A 22,021-nucleotide genomic window follows, 5' to 3' on the forward strand; every position below is an offset into this window, starting at 1 on the left:
GCCGGGCGCGGCGGTGCGGCGGCACGATGAGCACGAAGCAGGTGACGTGCAGGTGAGCGCGGCCCGGCCGGGCCCGGAGCCCTCACTGCCCCCGGAGCCCCCCGAGCCCCCGGGCCGCGCCCTCACAGCCCCCTCGTTCCGCTCTCACGGCCCCACGCTCCGTGCGGGGCCGGCCCGTGCCGAGCCGGCGGTGGCGGATGCCCCCCGAGCCACCCTTGTCCCCGGCCCTGCGCTCTGCCCCGGAGGCTGCCCGGGGTCCCGGCCCCGCGGGGTGCCCGGGAAACCAGCGGGGTCAGCACGGAAAGGCTCCCGCAGGTCTCCTCGGGGAAGTCGTGTTCGCTGAAAGGCGCTGGGGCGGTGGCGGGGGCTGCCCGGGGGGGTTCGGAGTGCCCGAGCCTGGGGGTGGCCGTGGAGGGCTCTGGGCTGGGCGCAGCTCGATGGGCTGGGAGGCTCTTCCAGCCGCGGTGATTCTGTGAAAACGAAAGAACCCAAACCTGACCCCACCTGTCCACAGGTACTACCTGCAGGGCGTGTGTCGGGAGGGAAACAAGTGCCTGTTCTCCCATGATTTGGCCACCAGCAAGTCCTCCACCGTCTGCAAGTACTACCAGAAGGGGCAATGTGCCTACGGCGCCCGCTGCAGGTACCAAACCCTCTCCGGGCACCCCCAGGCTCCTGTCCCGTCAGCTGCACCCGGGGAGTCACAGAGTGAGCAGAGAGGAGCAGGGGAATGGAATCATTCATTAAATGCGAGTTTTGCTGCAGCCTAAAGCACTTGTCTCCTCCAGTGGTGGAGTTTTGCTCTGGCTCAGTTTCAGGGATTGTTTTTGCTCTATAGAAATGGAGCCTTGGGTTTTCCATGTGCTTTCCATGTGTTTTCCATGCAGTTCTTGCAGTCAGAGCTGCAGGTGCTCATGGAAAGGCCGTGGAGAGGCCAGAAGCTCCTGGTGCAGCTCCCAGCCTCCCTCCTGCTCGTCCTATTCACAATTTTGGGGACTTTCAGGGCTCTCCTCATGACCCCTGGGTTGGTGGGAAGGCTGAGCAGCTCCACAGCTTTCCCTGGAGTCCCCAGGTTAAAACTCCTAGGGGAATGCTGCAGGGAATGCTGGGCATTGATCCATCAGGGCTGTGCCCCAGGGCAGCCCCTGGACCCTTCCTGGAGGAAATCCCTGTGGGCTGAGGGGCCTGGAGCTCCCCTCAGAGCCCCCTGCCCTCCCTGATCCGTGTGCCAGGCCGGGCTCGGGGCTGGACATCAGGGATTCCATCAGCTGGAATGGCTGCTGTGGGATGGGCCGGGATCATGGACGGCTGCAGGATCTCTGTGGGTTCCCTCCACCTGCTGGGCTGGAATTTGGGCTCTCAGTGCACGTGTCCAGGTCAGAAACAGACTGGGAACAGTTCACAGAATGTTCTGTGAAAATACTGTAGGGTTTGGGTGTGTCCACAGAGCCTCTTTGCTCCCCTGGTGCTCCTGATCTGCTGCTGGGGGGTCTCCCTGCTTTTCCCTGGAGCGTCTCCCCAGTTTCTCCCTGGAGCGTCTCCCCAGTTTCCCTGGAGTGTCTCTCCGGTTTCCCTGGATTGTCTCCCCGGTTTCCCTGGAGTGTCCCCGCAGTCCCAGGGGATGTTTGGGAGCTTTCCCTCCCCAGGGCAGGGTCGGGGCGGGTGTCCCGGTGCCCGCTGATCCCGGTGCCCGGCTGATCCCGGTTTCCCCCGCAGGTACGACCACGTGCGGCTCCCTCCGGCGGGCGGAGCCGCGGCCCCGCCGCCCCCCGCGGCCCCGGGCAGCCCCCGGCCGCCCCCCGAGCACGGCCCCGCCCGCGGCAGCAGGAGGGAGAAGAGGACGCTGGTGCTGCGGGACAGGAGTGAGTGGGAGGCTGCTCTGCTCGGCCCCGGGGCTGCAGGAGGGAGGGAGGGAGGTGATGTCTGCTGTGATTATCAGAGTTTCAAGGGCAAAACTCCCTCCTGGAGCCTCCCTCTGCCTGGCATCCTTTTCCACGGCTCTGTGAAGTGACTGCTGCTTCCACCCTGCTCCCTGAGGGACGAGAGAGGAGTGCTCTGTCCCTGCTGCCAGGAAGGTGGAGTGGGGGCAATGTCAGACAATCAGCAACAGGACAGGAGGAACTGTTTGATCCCTCGAGCCTGGGGAGGTTCAGGCTGGACATCAGGAAGAATTTTTTCATGGAAAGGGTGGTCAGGCATTGGAAGGGAGTCCTCATCCCTGGAGGTGTCCAAGGGACAACTGGATGTGGGTGATAAAGTGGGGGTTGGTCAAATGATGATTTTCAAGGTCTTTTCCAGCCTGAATGATTCTGTGACTGACTGAGTCTATTTGCTACCAGAAAACACCTGAATAAACTCTGCAGTTGCACCTTCAGTAGGCAGCTCAGGAAACATCCCAAGAAAGGGCTTAGAGATGGGAAGAAAACTTGAAATTTGGGGGGAAAGGAGCTGTTGGGTGATGACTGCAGCTCCCTGTGCTCGTCCCCGCAGATCTGTGCGGCTCCAGTGAGGACAAGCAGCGGCCCAGTGCCCCCAGTGCCCCCGTGTGCTGCAGTGAGCCTGGGGACAGCGAGGAGGGCAAGCCCCACTCGTACCTGGAGGCCATCTGCAGCGGGCTGGAGGAGCCTGGGGCCGGGGGCTGCCCCGAGGGGGCCGGGGGCTGCCCTGGGGCCGTGGATCAGCTCTGTCCCTACGCTGCCGCCGGCACCTGCCACTTTGGGGAGCGCTGCCTGTACCTGCACGGGGACCTCTGCGAGATCTGCGGCCTCCAGGTGCTGCACCCCTTCGACCAGGAGCAGAGGAAGGCCCACGAGATGGTAAAGGGGGAGCTGGGGGCGCTGTGTGCTCTAAAGATGGGCTTTGTACAAGAGTTTCCCCCAAAGAGCTGCTGTTGTGTTGTTTGCCAGGAGAGCGGTGCTAAGAGCGGTCAGCTCGAGCCTCTGGAGCTGAATTGGCAATGAGTGATGCTGCAGGGAGCAGCTGGTGGGTTTTCCCATTTTGTCCTCATCACAGGCTGTCTGCTGCCTTCTCCCACAGCAGCCTGGAAGTCTCCCAGGGGAATGTCTTTGGGAGGTCTCTGAGTGAGTCACCAGCTCACCTTGCAGTGCTGTGGGAGTGGGGATGGGTTGTGGATTGTCACTGCTGGGATGAAAAGCTCTGGAGGAAAGCCTGAAATAAGAGACTGATTTCTCAACTGGTTAAAAATCAGCCTCTGGTGAATGAATGTGGCCTTAATTATAACCAGAGGACCACCTTGAGTTTGGCACCTATTCAGTGAGATGTTTTTTGAGGATGTTTGAAGCATCAAATAATTCAGTTCTCTGACAGAGATGCAGAAAGGAAATGAAGCCCCCTGGCATCTTTATTTCTCACAGCTGAGAGAACACTGAAGGCTGAAATAACATGCTTGAATTTAATGTTCTTTAAATTAAACTCTGACAGTGACAGGTGGGAATGATGCCCTCAGTGAGTGTTCCATGCTTCCCCTGCAGTAGATCCTGTCCAGAGGGCATTTGCTGTGACAGGCTGGCACTGACAGTGACTCTCTGCCCTGACAGATGTGCATGGCAACGTTTGAGCACGACATGGAGAGAGCCTTTGCCATCCAGGCCAGCCAGGACAAGGTGTGCAGCATCTGCATGGAGGTGGTGTATGAGAAACCCTCAGCCTCGGAGAGGAGGTTTGGGATCCTGTCCAACTGCACCCACACCTACTGCCTGTCCTGCATCCGCCAGTGGAGATGTGCCAAGCAGTTTGAGAACCCCATCATCAAGTGAGTTCTGCCATGGCCTCAGAGGGCCTCAGCTGCTCCAGGGGCTGGCCAGGCCCAGGCTGGGCTGAGAGCTGCCTGCACAAGCAGCAGGAGGCACTGGGCGTCCTTTGGTACCACTGCCCTGAATTCATGGCCCTGTCTGGGAAGTTTGGCCGTGGAATTCCAGAGGGGCAGCTCAGCCCTCTCTGACTGTGGGGTCAGTCGGCAGAGTAGACTCTGGAACAGTTGGGACCTTGCAAAGCTCTGCCCCTTGCATTGGCCTGTCTGCAAAACCAAGAACTCTATTTTGTCCTATGTTTGTGCTTAATGATGGGGTTTTTTCCTAAATTACAGCTTGCTCCAGGTAAATGCCCCACTAACCACTCCTTTATCTGTCTCAGTAAATGCCTTTGCCTTCTACCTCTACAGAAAATGTGTCCCAAACATGTTCCCCCTCAGATGACAGAATTTAAAACATCCAATTAGGGAAGTTTCCTTCTTTAAGGATCTCTAAAGTTACAAAGGTGCTGAAGAGAAGGTGGGAAATATTTTCAGTCTCCTACCAAACCAGACTTTCCTGCACAACTTTTACACCAAATTCCATTGAAGTGACCATCAGCTCCCTGCATTTCAAAGGGCTGAGACACCTTCATTTGTGGTTTTGGCTTCCTGCTGCACTCACAGAACATGTTTTGTTGGTGCACATTGAGGAAATAAAATCCCTGTTGCTTTTGCTGAAGTCTAGAAACAAACACGAGCCCCGGGTGCCCTGGATTGGGTTATTCCAACTGGAATGCACACAAAGTGCTGCCTGAGGTGACAGAGATTCCCCTGGGGAGGATCCTCACTGCTTGTGGCAGATTTGGGGAGGTACCAGAGCCTTTTTTTTGTTTGTTCTGTCGCTCCAGGTCCTGCCCCGAGTGCCGGGTGATCTCAGAGTTTGTCATCCCCAGCGTGTACTGGGTGGAAGAGCAGGAGAAGAAGAATGAGCTGATTGAAGCATTCAAGCAGGGAGTGGGGTAAGTTCAGCAACCACCCACACTCCTCATGTTGTTCTTTAGCTGCTCCAAGGCTCAGTCAATTGCTGAGCCTTTATTTTTAAACTTAATGTAATTCCAGACCACTCTGCAGAGAGCTCCTCAGCTCTGGTCACACTTCTGCTTCACTCCGTGGCTGTGGAAGTGTAGTTCAGGAATTCAGCCTCCTTTCTGTGCTCAGAAATGCTGAAGCTATTTCAGTTCACTTGCCAGAATTGGCTTTGTGTGGCTTCTGTGGATCCCTCAGCAAACAGGGAAGGAAAATGGATCAGTGGGATAAAAATTCACAGCGTTTTTGTAATGTCTGCTGGAAATGGCAAATGCTCCAGGCCTGCATTCCCTGTGTTGTCCAGTAGCAATCTGGCTGGAATGTGTGAGGCCTGTGCTTCCCAGAGCAGTGAGAAACTTCCCTCCTGCTCCCTCTTTCCAGGCTGAACAGGCACAGCTGGGCTTGCAGTTTCCTCTTCAGCCGTTTTTCATTGTACAACAATTTAATTGTAGAACAACCCACCAACAGCCCCAGGCCCTGTGTAAGGACCCACCCTGGAACTGCTGTGCAGCCAGGACGGCTTGGGGTGATCAGCAGAGCTGAGGGAAACTTGAATTAATGAAGTATTGGCACAGACCTGGCAAAGGAGAGGGGGAGAGGAATCGGGTTGTAAAATGCAGGAAATGCAGGAGAAAACACAGGCTGGGAAAATAGTAATTGCTTGGCTCACGGTGATGTTCTTTAACATCCTTCACTTTCCACATCTTAAGGCAGTTCCATTGTATTTGATTTATGATGCTGGGGGTTTTTCTGTGTTTTTGTTCCCTTTAATGATCTTCGCCCTCTATTTCACTGCTCTCAGCTGGGGAATGGGAGACCAATGCTCTGACTGTGTTACCAGAGCATCACTGAGGCTGTGGGGACTGAACTGCATCTCCTTCCCTTCCAGCTTGAAGGCAATTAACTCTCTGTTCTAATTGCCTCAGGAAGAAGCCCTGCAAGTACTTTGAGCAAGGGAAAGGGACGTGTCCCTTTGGAGGGAAGTGTCTGTACCTGCACGCGTATCCCGATGGGACCCGCGCCGAGCCCGAGAAGCCGCGGAAGCAGCTCAGCTCCGAGGGCACAGTGCGGGTAAGGAGGGCCCTGCTGTCCCCAAAACCTCCCCTCAGGGCCACCTGGGCTGCTGGCATGGCTCCTGCCACACAGGACAAGGGAAAAAACACCTCCTAGTGCTCCTTGGGCAAAGCTTTGTTGTTGGAAGGAGACAGAAGGCACCTCTAACTACAAAGTATCATTGCCTTGTTTTCTCAACCAGTCTAATTCTGCCCTTAAAGCTTTCACTCACAGTACCCAAAGCTCCTCTCCTGTGCTGGCACTGAGGGCAGCTGAAAAGGGTAACACCTCAGAATGTGGTGGGGGCTCTGCCCCAGCTGTGTCCCCTCGGTGCCTGTTTGGGACAGGAGAGCCTGGCTATCACCCTGAGCTCAAACCAGCTTTGGGATTTTTCTGACTGGTTTTTCCCGAGGAAATGCCTGCCCAGGCCGGGCTGTGCTCAGAGCTTTCTCTCCCTTGCAGTTCTTTAACTCGGTGCGGCTGTGGGACTTTATCGAGGACAGGGAGAGCCGGAGCGCGCCGGGCACCGACAGCGAGGTGACGGAGCTGGGGGAGCTGTTCATGCACCTCTCCGGGGCCGAGGAGGATCCCCCCGCTGCCCCCTGAGCCCTGCAGGGCCACCAGCCCTGCTCTTCTCTCTTCAGCACACCCAGAACAAAGCGTGCCCTGGTGGTTACTCGTGCAGTCCTGGTAACGTTGGCAGATAGTGTTTATATGGCAACAACAACATCAACAACAACAAAAGAAACTAAAATATATTTTAAAAAAAATAATAAATTGGCTGCATGGAAAAAAAATCCCTTAATCCCAGGAGGGTTTTCTCCCTCTCTGGCCTAACATATGCTGTGTTGTGAGCTGAGTGGTAGTGTAAATGCAGGTCCAGTGAAAGCTTAAGCTGGTAAAAACTGTTGCTAAATAGAGTTTGGGTGCTTTTGGGTTTTTTTCTCCACTAAATCAGCTAAATGTGTAACTACAAAAGCCACTGGGAATAATGGTCAGTGTAGGGTTTTCTCCTTAAAAAGGAGCTGGTACATTTTACCTCAAATAGCACCTGGAGTTCAGAGTTTGGTGAAGTCTCTGGGTGTGGGGACAGGGCTGGGCAGGGCCTGGCTCTCCATGTTCCCAGCCCTGTTTCACACCAGCTCCAGTGGCTCCTGCTGCAAAGCAAATGCAGCTGCACTGATTCCTGAACTCCCTGCACAAACTGGAGCTTGGAGTGGCTCTGCAGCAGCTCAGTGTCCCCATTCCCCTTTTCCCCAGGAGGGCTGAGGGATTAAGTAATGCAAAGCTCTGCTGACTTAACATAACTGTTACCGAGTTCTGGTTTTGGTAAAAATGTGATTTCTGTTGGTGTGGCAAAGGCAGTTTGATTGTGAAATCTGGTACCAGAATTATTTAGAATTAATTCTACCAAGTCCTTTGTATTAACTCTGCAGTTAAACCAAGAATTCAGTGAGTAACAGCCCTGAGCATGAGCTGTCACTGATTCAGGTCCTTGTAAATCACTTGGGGCTGGAGTGAGACACTGAGCAGTGTCTGTAAACACAGAGTTGTGGGGTTTATTTTAGAACAGTTTGGTTGCAATGGAAGGCAGGTGTGTAACTGGTTTGGTTTTTATCTATAGCAATATAAAAGCATAAAAATAATGATTTTAAATGTGTAGGAAAGAAAGAAAAGCTAAGAGCAGAAAGGTTTGTAATGAGCATCTGTGGAGCAGTGATGGTCACAGTCTTGCTCCACCAGGGGTGGAAATGATGAAGGAAAACATGTTCAGAGCCCTGGGCAGGAAGGTGCTGGGATCCCTGGGGTGTGACACCAGGATCTGGGTCCCTGCTGGGAGGGAGCAGCAGGAACCTTCCTCTGGGTTTCTAACACCTTTAACTGGCACCAGAGCAGTGACTGCAGAATTATCATTCAGCTGCTGTGGCATTTCTGGTTCAGGAGCTCCCTGCCTCTGCCCCTGCCAGCTGTGCCCTCTCTTCTGACCTGGAAATTGAACTTTCCCATCATTATTCCCCCCTAAAGTTAATTTTTAGCAGTGCTCACTGCACAGTCAGGTCTGGCCTGGACAGTGTCTGCAACACTTCCCAGTTTCTTGGTAAAACTGGCACAGAAAAGGTTGTAAGTCCCATCAGTGTAATTGCTCAGCAATAATTACAAAGGAGAAGGCAAATCATCCCTAAGAGGGATGTCACACACTATGACCAATGTTCCAAGGGCACCCAAACACCTTTTCTACCCCAGAATACTCCCCTGCCCTCACCCTCCCATTGAAGCTCATTTCCATCTGCCCCTGCACATCAATTTTCTTTTTTCCAGAAATAAATATTGGCAGGAATACACCAAAAAAAAAAAAAAAAAAAAAAAAAAAATCAATGGAGAGGATGTTCTTTACTTAGAACAAGACATTCCTGATTTACTTTGCCCTAAGAAGGCACGAGGAATAGTCTGAAATTAAAAAGATAACTTGTATCTCAAAGCTACCCAGGGACTTACCATGTCTGAGGTCTTCATTCAGCACCTTTCATTTAATTGGACATCAAGTGCTGGTTAAAATAAACCTATTTATCAAAAATACTTAATTTTTTTCACGAGACACATGATCTGGTTTAAAACTCATGGATAATGGTTTCATTTGGGAAATCAGAGTTAAAGTAGAAGCAGCTTACCTCTTCTGGGTTTTTTTTTCTTCCATGTTTTAAGCTTTTTATAATGAAGTGAAAATTAGAAATAAATAATGTTTAGAGAGAGTTGCATCCCAAATACCAATAATAATATTAAAAACCATGCAGAACTATATGGAGCAGTCTCCATAGATTTATCCACCTCTTCCATGGAGTTCAGCCAACACCAAAAAACTCACTTGCACCTCAATAAACAAGAGAAAAAAGAGCAGAAGTGGTGCAGGGAAAGAGCCTTGAGAGCACATCAGGGTGGGTGTCCAGAGCAGCTGCTGCTGGAAGATCATTACAGCAGAGAAAACCTGTCTTGTCGTGTGTGACTAGAAATGTAGAGATTGTTCTATCAAGTGTGGTTTTACTTGCACTGCTGTTATTTATCAGTTAGTTTTTAAAAAATCATTCAGAATGTCATTCCTTGAGTTTTCCAAATGCAGATGTCCCACTGAGAACTCTGGATGGCTACATTAAAATGATGACATTGAATCTTAAACCTAAAATTTAATTTATTTTATTAAAATAAGATAATCAGAGGAACCTTGGCTTACAATAAATGCATTTTTTTTTCTCAGGAGCAATAAAAACAAAATTAAAACCCAAATCAACAAGAAAAACTGTATATGCTCAGTTTCCTCTTGCTAGTGCATCTCTTGGACGACAGCTTCCTCTGCAGGAGGTGGGAACATCCCTCACCAGCCTTTTGCAGCCCCCAGCCCAGCATTCCTCACTCACTCACCCTGCCTGGGCTGCAGGAACAGGTCCATAGTACCAAGGGCAGCTGGGAGGCTTCTCCAGGTGACCAAAGCAGGACTGGCTCACCTCCTTCTCTGAGCAGGACAATTCACAACAGATTCCATCCTTTTTTTGCAAGAGTTTTTCTTCTATGTGCAAAACTATTGCAAAACTATTTTTTTTTTTTGTTGAATTAGCATTTTGAACTTATTTCATTGGCTTGGTGAAGCTCTTAGGCAGGAGCTGATTTCCAGAGTTATTTCCTCTTCCCACTGCAGGCACAAACTCTCCCCAGGGTGAGGTGGCACTTGGCATGGGGCAGTCAGAGCACCAGAACAATCATCTGTCCTCAGAGCCAAAAAACCCAGCCACAACCACTGCCAAACAAACAGCCATCGCTTCTGGGAAGGGGGAAAATAAGGCTCAAGTGCATCTATTAAAAAAATAATAATAGATCTCTTGATTTGTAGTCTGTTACCTCTCCCAGAACAAGAGATGGTAGCAAAGGCAATGAGGAGCCATGTCCCTGCAGGCTGAGAACTGCACGAAGCCGCAGCAGCTTCTTTGTCCAAGTGGGACTGGGAGGATCCTGCGGGAGGAGCCTGGACACCACGGCAGGCGTGGGAAGCACAGCTGGGAGCTCCTCCTGCTGCTCCAGCCAGGGGAGCAGGGCAGGAGCAGCTCAGGGCACAGCTCAGAACACGGGCAGCCTGGTGGAGGTCAGCGTGCACGAGTTGATGTCCTCGGTGTGGGCGGCGCGGTGCAGGGACGGCTCCGAGGCGCTGCGGTTGATTTTGGGTAGAGAGTGCTGCAACAGCTCGATGGAGGACAGGATCTAGGGGGGAACAGCAGCTTAGAGAGCCCTGTGGGACCAGCAGCTCCCTCTGCTTCCATTCACTCATTCATTCAATCATTAACTCATTCATTCAATTCTTACCCAATACAATTACTACTAAGTTTTATTTTAATGCTCCGTGGGGCACTGAAAATCCAATTCTGCCCAGTTTATTCCACACCCAAGCCCTTCACACACCTCTGCCTTTCCAAGAGCCTACTTTGGGAACAAAGAAATGGAGCTGTGCTCAGTGTAGGAAATGTCAGGAAGGAGTGGCACAAGTTCCATTACTCTTGAAAAAACTGGGACTGTCATATCCATGGAATCTGCATCCTGTGCTGTAACCAACTGCCTTCCTTTAACTGCCCGGTTTTGTGGTGTCTGTCCACCACTGTCAGTACTGTGAGGGCCTCAGGGACTTCCAGAGGATGGGAGGTGTTTGTCATCACTTCACAGACATTAGGATCAATTAATAAGCATCTAAACCATCCTCCAGTAGAGTAACAAGAAGGAACTGCATCTTCTGCCTGGCATTTACAAAGAACTTTCTAAACAATGCTTGACTGAAACAGCAAGAAGTTATTTTTTCAGAACTGCTGATGTTTAATTAATTATTCATATTTAATGAGTATAAGAAAGTACCTGCCCCATGCTCATAGTGACTGGAAAAGGTAAAGCATCCCTTGTAAAACACCAGAAATGGTTACACGAATTTACATCCCTCAGGGGGTTTGCTTGTTCAGAGCTGTGGGCAAGAAAAGGAGGAGTGGCCTCTCATTTCCCTAAACCCAACTCTAAAATAAAATGGGTATCCAGAGACATTGTTACTACTACTCTCTACACGGCTGAGGAGTTGAAATCCCGCTCTGGTGTTGGCCCAGTACAGCCTCAGCCTGCACATGGTGCAGGTTGTGTTTCATGAACTTCACACAAACCACAAGTCCAACCAAAACACAAACTGCCAGAAGAGCTGCACTATGAATAAAGACAACACCAGGACACAGGCTGCACTTCTAACAACCAGAATTTCTATCTGAGCAGATCCTTGAGTGTGCTGATGGCTCTTTATGAAACCCTCAGGACAACCCACTCACCTGTGGGAACAGAGGTCGTTCTTCCCTCACTTTCTTCAAACAATCTGCTACGAGCCTCTTCATGGCTTTGGGGCAGTTCTTGTACAGCTTGCTGAGGTCTGGGGAAGCATAGCCCCTGCCAACCATGAAAATGATCTGCACAACAACAACCAACAGCACAAAGGGCAGTTACACAGGGGCCTCAGCACTGCTGGGCAGCTTTAGTGCCCCCCAAGGGGATGAAACCCAGTCCCAACAGAGCCCTGCAGGCCTGGCTGGGGAACAGCTCAGTAAAGACTAAATAGATATTCAATATTCCAAGTTCAATATTCAATAACTATAGTTTACTGGGGTTTTTTTCCCCCTTAGTAAAAAGCACCAAATCTAATCTTCCTGATGTACCAGAAGCACATTTAACACCAAAAGGGGAATTTCCCATAACTACAAATGTATAAACCAGTATTTTACTGTGTAGCAAAAGCTGTAATCTGGTAATAAATTAACAAGGCACTTCAAGGAATTTTTTTTCCTTTGAGTACCTGCACTGTCAATACTGAGGTGAACATTGTTACACATTTACTGCTGAAACAAAGCAGGTAGCAAAGCACCTCTTCAGCTGGTTTGCATTTGTATTTAACCCTGCATTTCTGCCATGGCCAGAAATAAACTGGAGTTTATTTCTAACCCTAAGCACAGGGCTCCTCACCTGATCTCTGTTGTTGATGTTGGAGTAGGGCAGCTCTCCTGTCATCAGCTCATATAACACTATTCCATAGGAGTAGACATCTGACTGGAAGCTGAAGGGGTTGCTGTCCTGCATCCTGATCACCTCGGGGGCCTGGCAGGGGAAAAAACAAATTCTGAACAAAACCAGAATGCACAAGTGGAGGGGAAGGATTTGGGAGGCAGAGACAATGAGCTCAGCTAGAAATGAGTGAATAAAGTACCCCCAAATCTTTGATGAGTTCACCTAAGGCTCTGGAGAAGTTCAGGGCTACTCCACATCTTACTAAAAATATCAAGACAGTTCAGAACACATACACACACACACACACAAAAAAAAAAAAAAAAAACAAAAAAAAAAAAACCACCAACCCAATGCCTTAACTGAACAAACATTTTGCCATTAGAAAAAATATTATTTGGATTAGCAATGTTTATTGACTCCTGTTACACCTTACACAGAACTGAGCCTGAGTTTCACCATCCGTTCTTAAACGGGTCTCAGGGTTAAAGGGGAAAAATACAAAACTCAAATCTCTTGTAAATTAATACCAAAACATGGACAGGGAATGAGGAAGCCAAACACAAAATAGCACACATTGAAGGTGAGGGGAGAAATGCAAGAATATTTTAACATATTTGCAAAATTATGAAGCTTCTTAAAATAAACCACATCAGATGATTGAACAAAACAAGGTGTGAACCATCAAAAGAACTCTCCCATTGGCTAAGACTTGTTTTTCCCTCCTAAAGAATTCCCTCAGAATTACTCAGCAGAGCACTAAAGCACACAAGCATAAAAACCACAATAAGGGATCACAGAAACAACCTCCCCTTTCTGTGACAGCTCAGCAAAAATGGGCTGTAACTGACTAAAATAAATACTTATTTTTAAAGCCTGCAATGAATAAATATGCAGGTTTTTGGGTTTTTTTTCCCCAAGGTCTGTTGAATGTACACAAATACATACCGTAGCATTGGGCAACTTAGTTTTAAGCCCTTTTATAGAAAGCTTTCAAAAATTTGGCTTTTTGTACAGTTTTTTTTGTTTGTTTTTTTTTTTTTTTTTTTTTTTCTTCTAGAAAAGAGTATTTCTGCTTCTGGAACTTTGTTTCAGGTGATTTTACAAGTCTTAACCAAGCATCTCAATATTTTTAATACGGATTTCCAGCTATTCTGGCAGCCCTAAATATTTAAAATAACTCACAAAGCCCAATAGAGAATCCATGGGTGCCTGGTGCCTACTTTGCACCATTTTAACTTGTCCTACAGCTGGAATAAAAATCTACACAGCACTGACAGACTTGGATGTCCCAGACAGTGTTCAAGGAGGATGAGGAGAGTATTTCAAAGCAGGGAATGATTTGCTCACCATCCACAGGATGGAGCCCGTGGGCTGCTCCACCTGCTGGGATCCACTCCACCTGGATTTGACAGTTGCCAGCCCAAAATCTCCTATTTTCACTGTGAGGCCTTCATGGAGAAATATATCTGTGGTTTTGTTAAAGAAACTGCAAAGACTTCAGTCAATATTTCTGTTTTCTGACCTGATTAGCAAGTGCTGCTTGTTTTATTGAAACCTGCTGGGAGCTGCGTGTGGAGCAAAGGAAAAGGGATTTTATAATGAACATTTAACACTAAACCAGAGCAGATGTTGCAGCATTATCTGTAGATTTATCTTTATGGTGAGCCAGGACAGAAATCAGCAGTTCATTGGCTGCAGCTCCTTAAATAACTGAGAAAGGGAAACAGCACACAGGTCTCGTAACTCAGAAATTTTTAAAAAAAGCAATTACAAGGATAAGTAAGTAACAAAATAAAATCTATTTCAATCAAGTTCTCTGGCAGAGCTCCTGAGATTTAACTATGATTTTAACTGGAAATACATCCACACTATCTACAATTATCTCCTTCATGGATCTGTTATTGATACCAGCACTTTCTCTGCTGGGGTTATTTTAAGAAGATAACATTTAATGATTTCATTTGGGTATCTTTTAAGTTCAGAAGGAGAATTCAGAAATATAAACATGACTGAATCCTCATTTCTGTGTCAGGAGCAGAGCTAATTTATTCCACAGAAATTATCGTCTTTAAGAGGAATCACAAATTTCTGGCCTCCTATACAATAAAATCATTGGGATTTTTTTTTATTATTATTTTTTTTTTTTTTTTTTTTTTTTTTTTAGTTTAACTGGAAATGGAATCCACTGACATTCTGGAACTACTGAACTTGGCAGATTTTTTTTTTTTTATGAATTTGCCAAAACATCCTGCTCACATTTGATGGAAGGAAGCCCCAATTCCTGCTGGTATGTTCTGGTAATTCCAAAATTTAGCATTTCAAAGGTGAAAGACATCAGCTCACATTTTCACTCCAGATGTGTTACTAAATAGATATTTTTGCACGAAATATAATGGTAAAAGGCTGCCTTTTCTGGAGTTTAAAGTAAGATTTTTGGCTTCATTTCTGCCAGTCACGAGAGGAGTTTAAATATATTAAAAATACACAAGAAACAGAAACAAACCCATGTGTGCACACACAGCTCCCATCAATGAGGAGAGCAGCATTTGGGTACCAGAGCACTGAATAAACCCCATTTAAATAAAATAAGAGACTTCTGGAGCACAACTGTTACACATCTTTATCCCAAGTGTGGCAAACAAGCACAGATGTTCTGTGGAAATCCTTGCTAGCTCATCCATAGGGATTGCCCATTAGTAGTTATATATATATATAAATATGTTTAAAATAGCTACTGCAACCCCCACAGAATGAAGAATAAATCCCCCCCTCCCAGCAGAAAATCCAGATTCAGGAAGGATACTATTGGATTTCATGTCTCTGTGGATGATGTTCTTTGCATGTAAATAGCTGTGAAGGGAAAAGCAGAAGAGCCATTAAGCAGGGCTGCTCACAAAAGGCATTTTCAGTCCCCACAGACAGTTTATTCAGTTTATTCCACACACCTCTGCCTTCCCAAGAGTCTACTTTGGGAACAAAGACATGGAGCTGTGCTCAGTGCAGGAAATGTCAGGAAGGAGTGGCACAAGCTCCATTACCCCTGGAAAACTGGGGCTGTCCTCATAGCCATGGAATCTGTATCCTGTGCTGCTCCAAACATTTAACTGTGCCCAGTTTTGTGGTGTCTGACTGCAAACCTGGGCCCTGATCTACAAAATGAACGAGCTCTGGCAGCTGCTCCTGTGCTCCCAACACCAGAACAGGGGCTGAAAGCAGAGAGGTGGGGCCTGGAGCCACTCACACAGCTGGAAATGCTTCCAAAAACATCTGGAGCAGAGCAGCCACCCCTCATGTCACAGAGAACCAGTCAGTGTGTGTCAAACACTGCAGTGGGGCAGTAACACAGGGGAGGAAAAGCCCCTTCACTCTGTATTTACAACAGGATTTCATCTGCTGCACCACAGCAAGACCTCAAGCAGATAAAAGCAGATAAAACTAGATAAAAAAATGTATCTATATATACTATATCTAGAAGCAGATAAACTAGAGAAAATAGAAATGATAAAAGACATGAGCCAAAGGCAAGAATCCACGGGAAAAAAAAATGAAATTGAAGCTACATCAAAAAGAACTAAATCAATATAAAAAACCAAAATCAAATCAATAAAAAACCCTAAATCAATATAAAAATAACTAAATCAAATAAAAAATAATTAAATCAGTATCAAAGCAACTAAATCAAATCAATAAAAAATAAGTAAATCAGTATAAAAGTAACTAAATCAAAGCTACATCCAAAATAACTAAAGTGACATTAAAATAACTAAATCAAATCAATTAACAAAATAACTAAATCAACACTACATCAAAAATAACTGAATCGATATAAAAAGAACTAAAGCAAATCAATAAAAAAACCCTAAATCAGTATAAAAATAACTAAAAGAAGCCCAAGCAGACCCTAGAGCACTGAGGGCAGAACCAGTCCCACTCCAGCCCTGTGTTTTAGCCCACTCACTCCATGCCCTGTGCGGTCTGGCGCGCGATGTCGATGAGCTGGAACATCTGGAACTTGGTCTCCTGCACGTGCAGATGTTTGTAGAGGCTGCTGCCCTCACACCACTGTGTGACAATGGCCAGGTTGTCCTTGGTCATGTAGCCCATGAAGAGCAGGATGTTCACGTGCCGGGTCTTCCTGAGGGAGGAGCACCAAGAGAAATCAGCGCCTGCATCCAAAAACCTTTTGAGTTTTTCAAAATGCACTCCTGGCTGAATGGATTGCAGCTTTGGAACCCTGGGTCAATGTGTGAGTCAAGTTTGGGCTTACAAATCATTAAAATATACCATAGCTGCCTTTTAAAAAAAATATTTCAGCTGTTTTTCTGGTTTTTAGTTACAATAATTCCTTTTAGTTATTTAAAATCAATGTTTAAGAAAAGGATGGCTGAAAATCCGAATGGTTTGACACCAGTAAGCAAGTCACACTTCCAAGTGATAATGGAAGATATTGGAATGACAGACATCGCTCTGGAAGGTGGGAAAAAAAGCCAGCTTTAGGTAGAAGACTGAATTCCAAGAGAAAACCAAAGGATAATATAAACCCTAAAGGAATTATCAAATGAGGAGATGGTTTTTATGTATCTGCTTGGCTCTTTTTCAGAAGTAACAGCACAGACACTTCATTAGACACAGAAAACCTGAGGATTTGAAAAGCAGAAAACAGTTACACTGATCAGTGCATGTGCTTAAGGGAAAAAATTATTATGCTGCAATTTGAAGATGAAATTCAAGTGGTAACTGGTGGTGAGAATCAGGGCAGAATTTATTAATCCTCACCTTTTACTGCCCAGTGTGGCCTGAATGATGTGGGTGTTGAGAGACCACAAAAATACTCAGAATTATGACTGTCTTTTTAAATTCTTCTCTGGAAATCTGCTTTTTGTGCCTATCACACACAGACTATTGGGCCAGAATGCTCCAAGGAGGGCTGGGATATCAGGATTTAACAGGGAAACAGCTCACCTCAGGACAGCCACTTCATTCCTGAAAGCCTGGAACTGTTCTGGGGTTGGGTCTACAACCTTTAGGATCTTCACTGCTACATCCCCTGGAAATAAAAACATAAAATTACCACCAAAGTTACTAAAAATGCAACTTTCATCTTCAAAATATCATTAATGAACAATGTAATAAAAATTCCTCATCAGTGCACAGCACACCTCTAATTTGTCCAAAGGTCAAGATTTCCCTGCAGACAAATTTCTGTGGTATCAAGCAATTAATTTAGTTGAATTTCAGTCTAATGGAGGAAATCATTAATTAATTATTCATACACCTCCCTTCTATTTTTAAGGGCTATGCTTGGTCAGAATGCTCTTTGCAGGATATATGTACACACACCTTTGTGGTTTTATTATCAGATTTAAATATTGAAGTGTTTATATGCATAAACTTAAAATCTGAGCACAGTAGAAAACCCAACATCTCTCCTTCATGCAGAATTCCTTTAATTATTGAATTCTTAATACTTGAAGAGGTATGAATGTTCTATTAAGATAAATCTTAATATTAATTTATTTTTTATTAGAAAATGTTTGTGAACTTATTTTTCCTCTTCATTTCTGTTCCCCATTTCATTTCCATAATGAAAATTAGAAACTGTTCATTACTTTTAGTGTAACAATAGTGCTTCCCTTGCTGCTGACAGTATTTGGGCTTTGAGACATGCAAGTATTCGTTCATTAAAAACAGAGAGCAGCAGGTAAGTTTCCAGTTTCAGCTTTTTTTTTTCTGACAATACTGCTGCTTAAATGAGGGCTGGAGTGGTTTCTATGTATTTCTTTTCAAAATCACAAGCCATGAATTTGGAAACAAATTCTGCAACTCTGCAGGGTGCCTGTTTTCAAAATATTCCCACTACCTACAGATCTCACATTAAACATTTTTTCATTGGAAAAACTCCACAGTTTATGCTGATTTCCTTTCCATCCCACCTTGAAATGAAGCAAGCTAGTTAAACCACAAAGGTTTTAAGAGAAGGTAAATATAATTTATCAGCAGGTTGTGGAATTTCCCAGCTAACAGAAAATAAACCCTTTTCAGAAAGCAAGCTGCTGTGAGAATGGAGAGATCAGTGGAGTGAAAATGGAGATGCAGTTGTGAAATTCAGCTTTTGGTGTCTGTGCTTTGCTTTAATTCCACTGCTGCTCCTACAAAGCAGTTCCTGTTTCTACCTGGTGCCTTTGGAGGCAGACGAGTACCCAGCACCTCTAAATCCCTTTTCCCTGGGTTGTGTCCCCCCAGATCCAGACTCACCATGCCACTTGCCCTTGTAAACTGTCCCAAAAGAGCCTGAGCCTATCCTGGTGGAGAGCATCACTTCACTGGCTTCTATTTCCCAGTAATAACTGGAGTCTCTCTGGCCACGAGGCCTCTGAAACAACAATTCACAAGGATTTCATTTTTAATTGCTTTTTAATTTTTAGACACACAAAAAAAGTCAAATAATTTCCTTCACACAAGTTCAAGATGACCTGAAACTTCGAAGGGTTTCTCCTGCAGTTTGGGTTTTTGTTTTTCTCCTCAGTTTGGGATGGTGGTGGGGGTTTTTAGCAAAACAACCCAAATAATAAATCACATTTTCTTGGATGCCTTGAACTGTTTATCATGAAGGTCTGCTCTAGAAAATTAAACCCTAATCTGAGATCCCAAAAGGAATATATGTTTTATGATCAATTATTTTACAGCAGCTGAAATATTTAAGGAAGTGGTTTCTTCAAAACACAATGCTAAAATATTGGAATTCTTACATATTTAAATGGAGTAAGCCAAACAGATGAGTGCAAAATTCTCAAATGTCTAAGTGAGCACAAACTCTCAATCTCATTAAGCAACTGTATTTTCACTGTGAAAGCTTAGAATCCTCCAAAAATGTCAAGATATTATCAATTATTATTCTAACTCTTCTTTTTTTCCCCTCATCCCTGAGTTTAAATCAAACCTTTGAGGGAAAAGTTGCACTTTGTAAAATCTGTTTTGCCCTGAGACATTTCTCCAATGAAAATGAAGGCACTGGCAATATCCACTTTCTATAGAAACAACACAGTTCAAATAGTGCCAATAAAGCAAATTTTAAAATACATTAAGACTGAATCAAAAAGATGAAACCTCTAAAGATTTAAAAGGCTGGACCTGCACTGACAATGTCATACCACTGCCTGAAATTAATTTGCAACCCAGAACACTTTGTTCTGAGTATTTATAACCCAAGGCAATCGTGCCATCATTGCCAAATTAATTACAATTAAACTGCTCCTGTATACACAGTGCAGAGCAATCCAAGGTTACCTGCACCTTTTAGTGCAGAAATTTATCCCAAATTTACACCACTCCTCCAAGCATAGTTTAACTAATTTTTTTAATTAAAATAAATGTGACCATACTTACAATTTTGTTTTTTTCTTGTGTGTTAGACCCAGGGGCTCTCTCTCTTTGGGCTGGGACTGGGGTTTTAGGCTGAGACCAGCCAGTTGGGCTCATATTGTTAGGACTTCCAGACAGAGCAGAGGGTGAGGCTTTAAGATAGAAATACAAGAAAAAACAGTTTATGAACAAGAAAAACAACCCAAGGTAATCATACTAGAAAATGTTTTAATTTTGAAAGCGTACCTGATTCACTATGGCTTCGAATTGCATCCTGCAACAGAGAAGGTGGAAAATAAAGTTAATAAATGTAAGAGAGCACAGCAAGGACCAAGCAGGGCTGGTGTGGAAATTGCTGGCCAGTTTTGGTTAAGTGCAATAATACATCACTGGCCAACAGCTCCAGGATTGGGGATTTGCTCATCACACCAATCCTGCAGGAAACCCATGCAATTGGTGAATTCTTACAAAACAAGGAAGAGATTCACAGCATAGTGAAAGGACTACCAAAAAGGAAAGAGGGGGGAAAAAAAAGACACAAAACAAGAAGAACCAGCAGCAATACTGTCTGCATTCCCCCTGCACCTCATGCTCGTGTTCCAGGTGTGGACAGAGCTCCTGGGGTGGCCTCTGACCCCAGGGGACAACTCCCAAACAGCTTTTGGGTTAAAGTAGGACTTTTAAACCCCCCCCAAAATATTCCAACTCCATATCCATTGTGAAATAACTCTACATACTACTTCAAGCCCCAAGAAAAGTCACATCAAGTGCCCCTACACAAACCCCTCTCCTCTTCCAAGCACATTCCCACAGGGAATTGGGCATTTGAGCAGTTTTCCCACAGGTCACCAGGACAGTGCCACAAGTGTCACCTCATGCCACGGGCACAACACAACTCTACAGCCATGCACAAGAGAGAACTAAGCTCTGACAAACAGCACTGCACAGCTTTTCTCACCTGCCATTTGTATTATCCCAAAGTACAAACAGGAAAGGGAAAATATCCAGGGACTGTGTAAGTACAAAGCAAGAACATGCACTACAGAGAGGTTAAACACTGTCAAAGTTAACAGAAGTCAATTCAAACTAACTAATTAGTAGAATAATAAAGGTAAGATTGCACAGGAGGACAGAACAAGCCCACATTCCACTCCACAGTTTTAAATTAGGATTATCCTCAGCAAAGATTCAGTTATGAAATAATTGTTTTAGCTCATTAGTTGCATTCACCCAGGCTGGACTAAGGAAAGCATTCTTGCAAATTGCAACTGCTCCACACCTGAGTGGATTAAAATCTGCATGAACAATCAACGAAGAACTCCTCAATGTATTAATTTTGTTCATTTTAAGGATAATAAAATCCTTTCAGAACCTGAATAACGAGTGATTGGTTTTGTACATCAGCCTGAGAATGTAACTGCTTTCAAGGAAGCTGGCAAAGGATAACTAAAGAATTTAAATTGTTTCTCATGCTTATCTATATGAAGTTCTTACTTTGAAAAAGTTTTTTTTTTGCTTCAATCCTGATGTGAATATTTGCTTATTTGCTTCTGAATTCAACAGCAAACAAACCAAACCCCCTGTTCTTTAGAACTGCCCTTACAACACAAATAACACCATCCCCAGGGCTGGAGTCTGTCAACTTTACTTTGATGGGAAATAAAAACAGTACAACTTGTTCTTAATCTCAGGGCTTTGGATGGCTACAGTCAATAAAAACCATTTCCAGAGGGGAAAAGCCACACAATGGGTGTGTTTTGAGAATGTTTTGCTTTAAAGGCTGTGTGACCCAATGCATTTTAATCCAAGCCTATTCAAATTCAGAGGAGGATGAAATCAGCCAGCTCAACTAAACATGAAGCTCTTTATCAATTTGCCTCTTCCAATTAACAGCCTCAACATTTGAGTATAAACATGCTGGGAGGATTCTCATCACATCAGCTCCAGATTAAACACTTCACGTGGACACTGCCATGGCTCACAAGTTACAGCAATCCTGTTAATCACAAGAAAACAAAAGGCACCAAGGAAATACCTACTCTTCCCCTCAAACAAAAGCGTCTGCACCAGGAGCTGGGAGAAGCATTCAGGCTGTTATTCTAGGCCAACACAGTAAGAGATAAAAGAAAAGAACAGAGGAAGTATAAAAAAGTATTTTAAAAATTAAATGTTAGGCTAAATGAAAAAAAAAGTAACCTAATTTGCTTGATAAAATATAATTAAGTGCAGTAAAAAATCTAAGTCATTATTGCTGCTCCAATCCAGAGATTCACTAGGATCTATCCTTGGGTAAACCACTTTTTTTTTTATGATGGTCTTTCTCCTGATGCACTAGAAAGTCTCTGCTACTTTCTTCTTCCATTGCTTTGGGGCCTTTTAAAAGCCTTTAGGACTTAACAACTATTTTTATGATAATGTGAAGAGCCAGAATATAAAGTATTTCTGTCTTTACTGCTCTGCATAAAGAATAAAGCAAGCAATGTCTCCTTAAAGACTCATAACTCTACCAAGGTCAATAATTCAGATTTCCTTGAGTGCCTCATAGTGGTTTGTGCCATCAAAGATGATCAGCCAGGCCTCTGAGGCAGCAAAAAGGGCTGGGAGACAAAGAAACCCAAAGAGAAAGAAAGGGAGAACACCATTCCCCATAAACCCAGCTGACACAAAGCCTCTGACCAGAAATGCTTCCTGGGCCTGCAGGGC

At 45.3% G+C, this 22,021-nt stretch overlaps 2 protein-coding genes across 5 annotated transcripts in view; one reads left to right on the forward strand and one right to left on the reverse strand.

Annotated features, from left to right (window-relative positions):
* Positions 1–2: 2 nt before the first annotated feature.
* MKRN2 (makorin ring finger protein 2) lies at positions 3–8,942 on the forward strand. Its single transcript, XM_083869429.1, has 8 exons — positions 3–52; positions 515–643; positions 1,717–1,862; positions 2,491–2,816; positions 3,558–3,772; positions 4,660–4,770; positions 5,764–5,908; positions 6,353–8,942. Exons 1-8 carry the CDS (start codon positions 27–29, stop codon positions 6,494–6,496), a joined length of 1,242 nt encoding a protein of 413 aa, XP_083725555.1. The 5' UTR covers positions 3–26; the 3' UTR covers positions 6,497–8,942.
* Positions 8,943–9,056: 114 nt separating this feature from the next.
* Positions 9,057–22,021, reverse strand: part of RAF1 (Raf-1 proto-oncogene, serine/threonine kinase) — a 38,424-nt gene continuing 25,459 nt past the window's right edge. For all 4 annotated transcript variants that reach the window (XM_083869416.1, XM_083869415.1, XM_083869418.1 and 1 more), the window contains 10 exons: positions 19,565–19,592; positions 19,343–19,470; positions 18,212–18,329; positions 16,919–17,003; positions 15,915–16,091; positions 14,760–14,806; positions 13,304–13,422; positions 11,915–12,046; positions 11,230–11,364; positions 9,057–10,135 (listed from right to left, as the gene is read on the reverse strand). In XM_083869416.1, coding sequence (XP_083725542.1) covers positions 9,995–10,135; positions 11,230–11,364; positions 11,915–12,046; positions 13,304–13,422; positions 14,760–14,806; positions 15,915–16,091; positions 16,919–17,003; positions 18,212–18,329; positions 19,343–19,470; positions 19,565–19,592 — 1,110 coding nt within the window. In that variant the 3' untranslated portion in view covers positions 9,057–9,994. The remainder of the gene's footprint in view (positions 10,136–11,229; positions 11,365–11,914; positions 12,047–13,303; positions 13,423–14,759; positions 14,807–15,914; positions 16,092–16,918; positions 17,004–18,211; positions 18,330–19,342; positions 19,471–19,564; positions 19,593–22,021) is intronic.

Source organism: Zosterops lateralis, assembly GCF_965231275.1.
Source record: "Zosterops lateralis genome assembly, chromosome: 11".
Classification (NCBI taxonomy): domain Eukaryota; kingdom Metazoa; phylum Chordata; class Aves; order Passeriformes; family Zosteropidae; genus Zosterops; species Zosterops lateralis.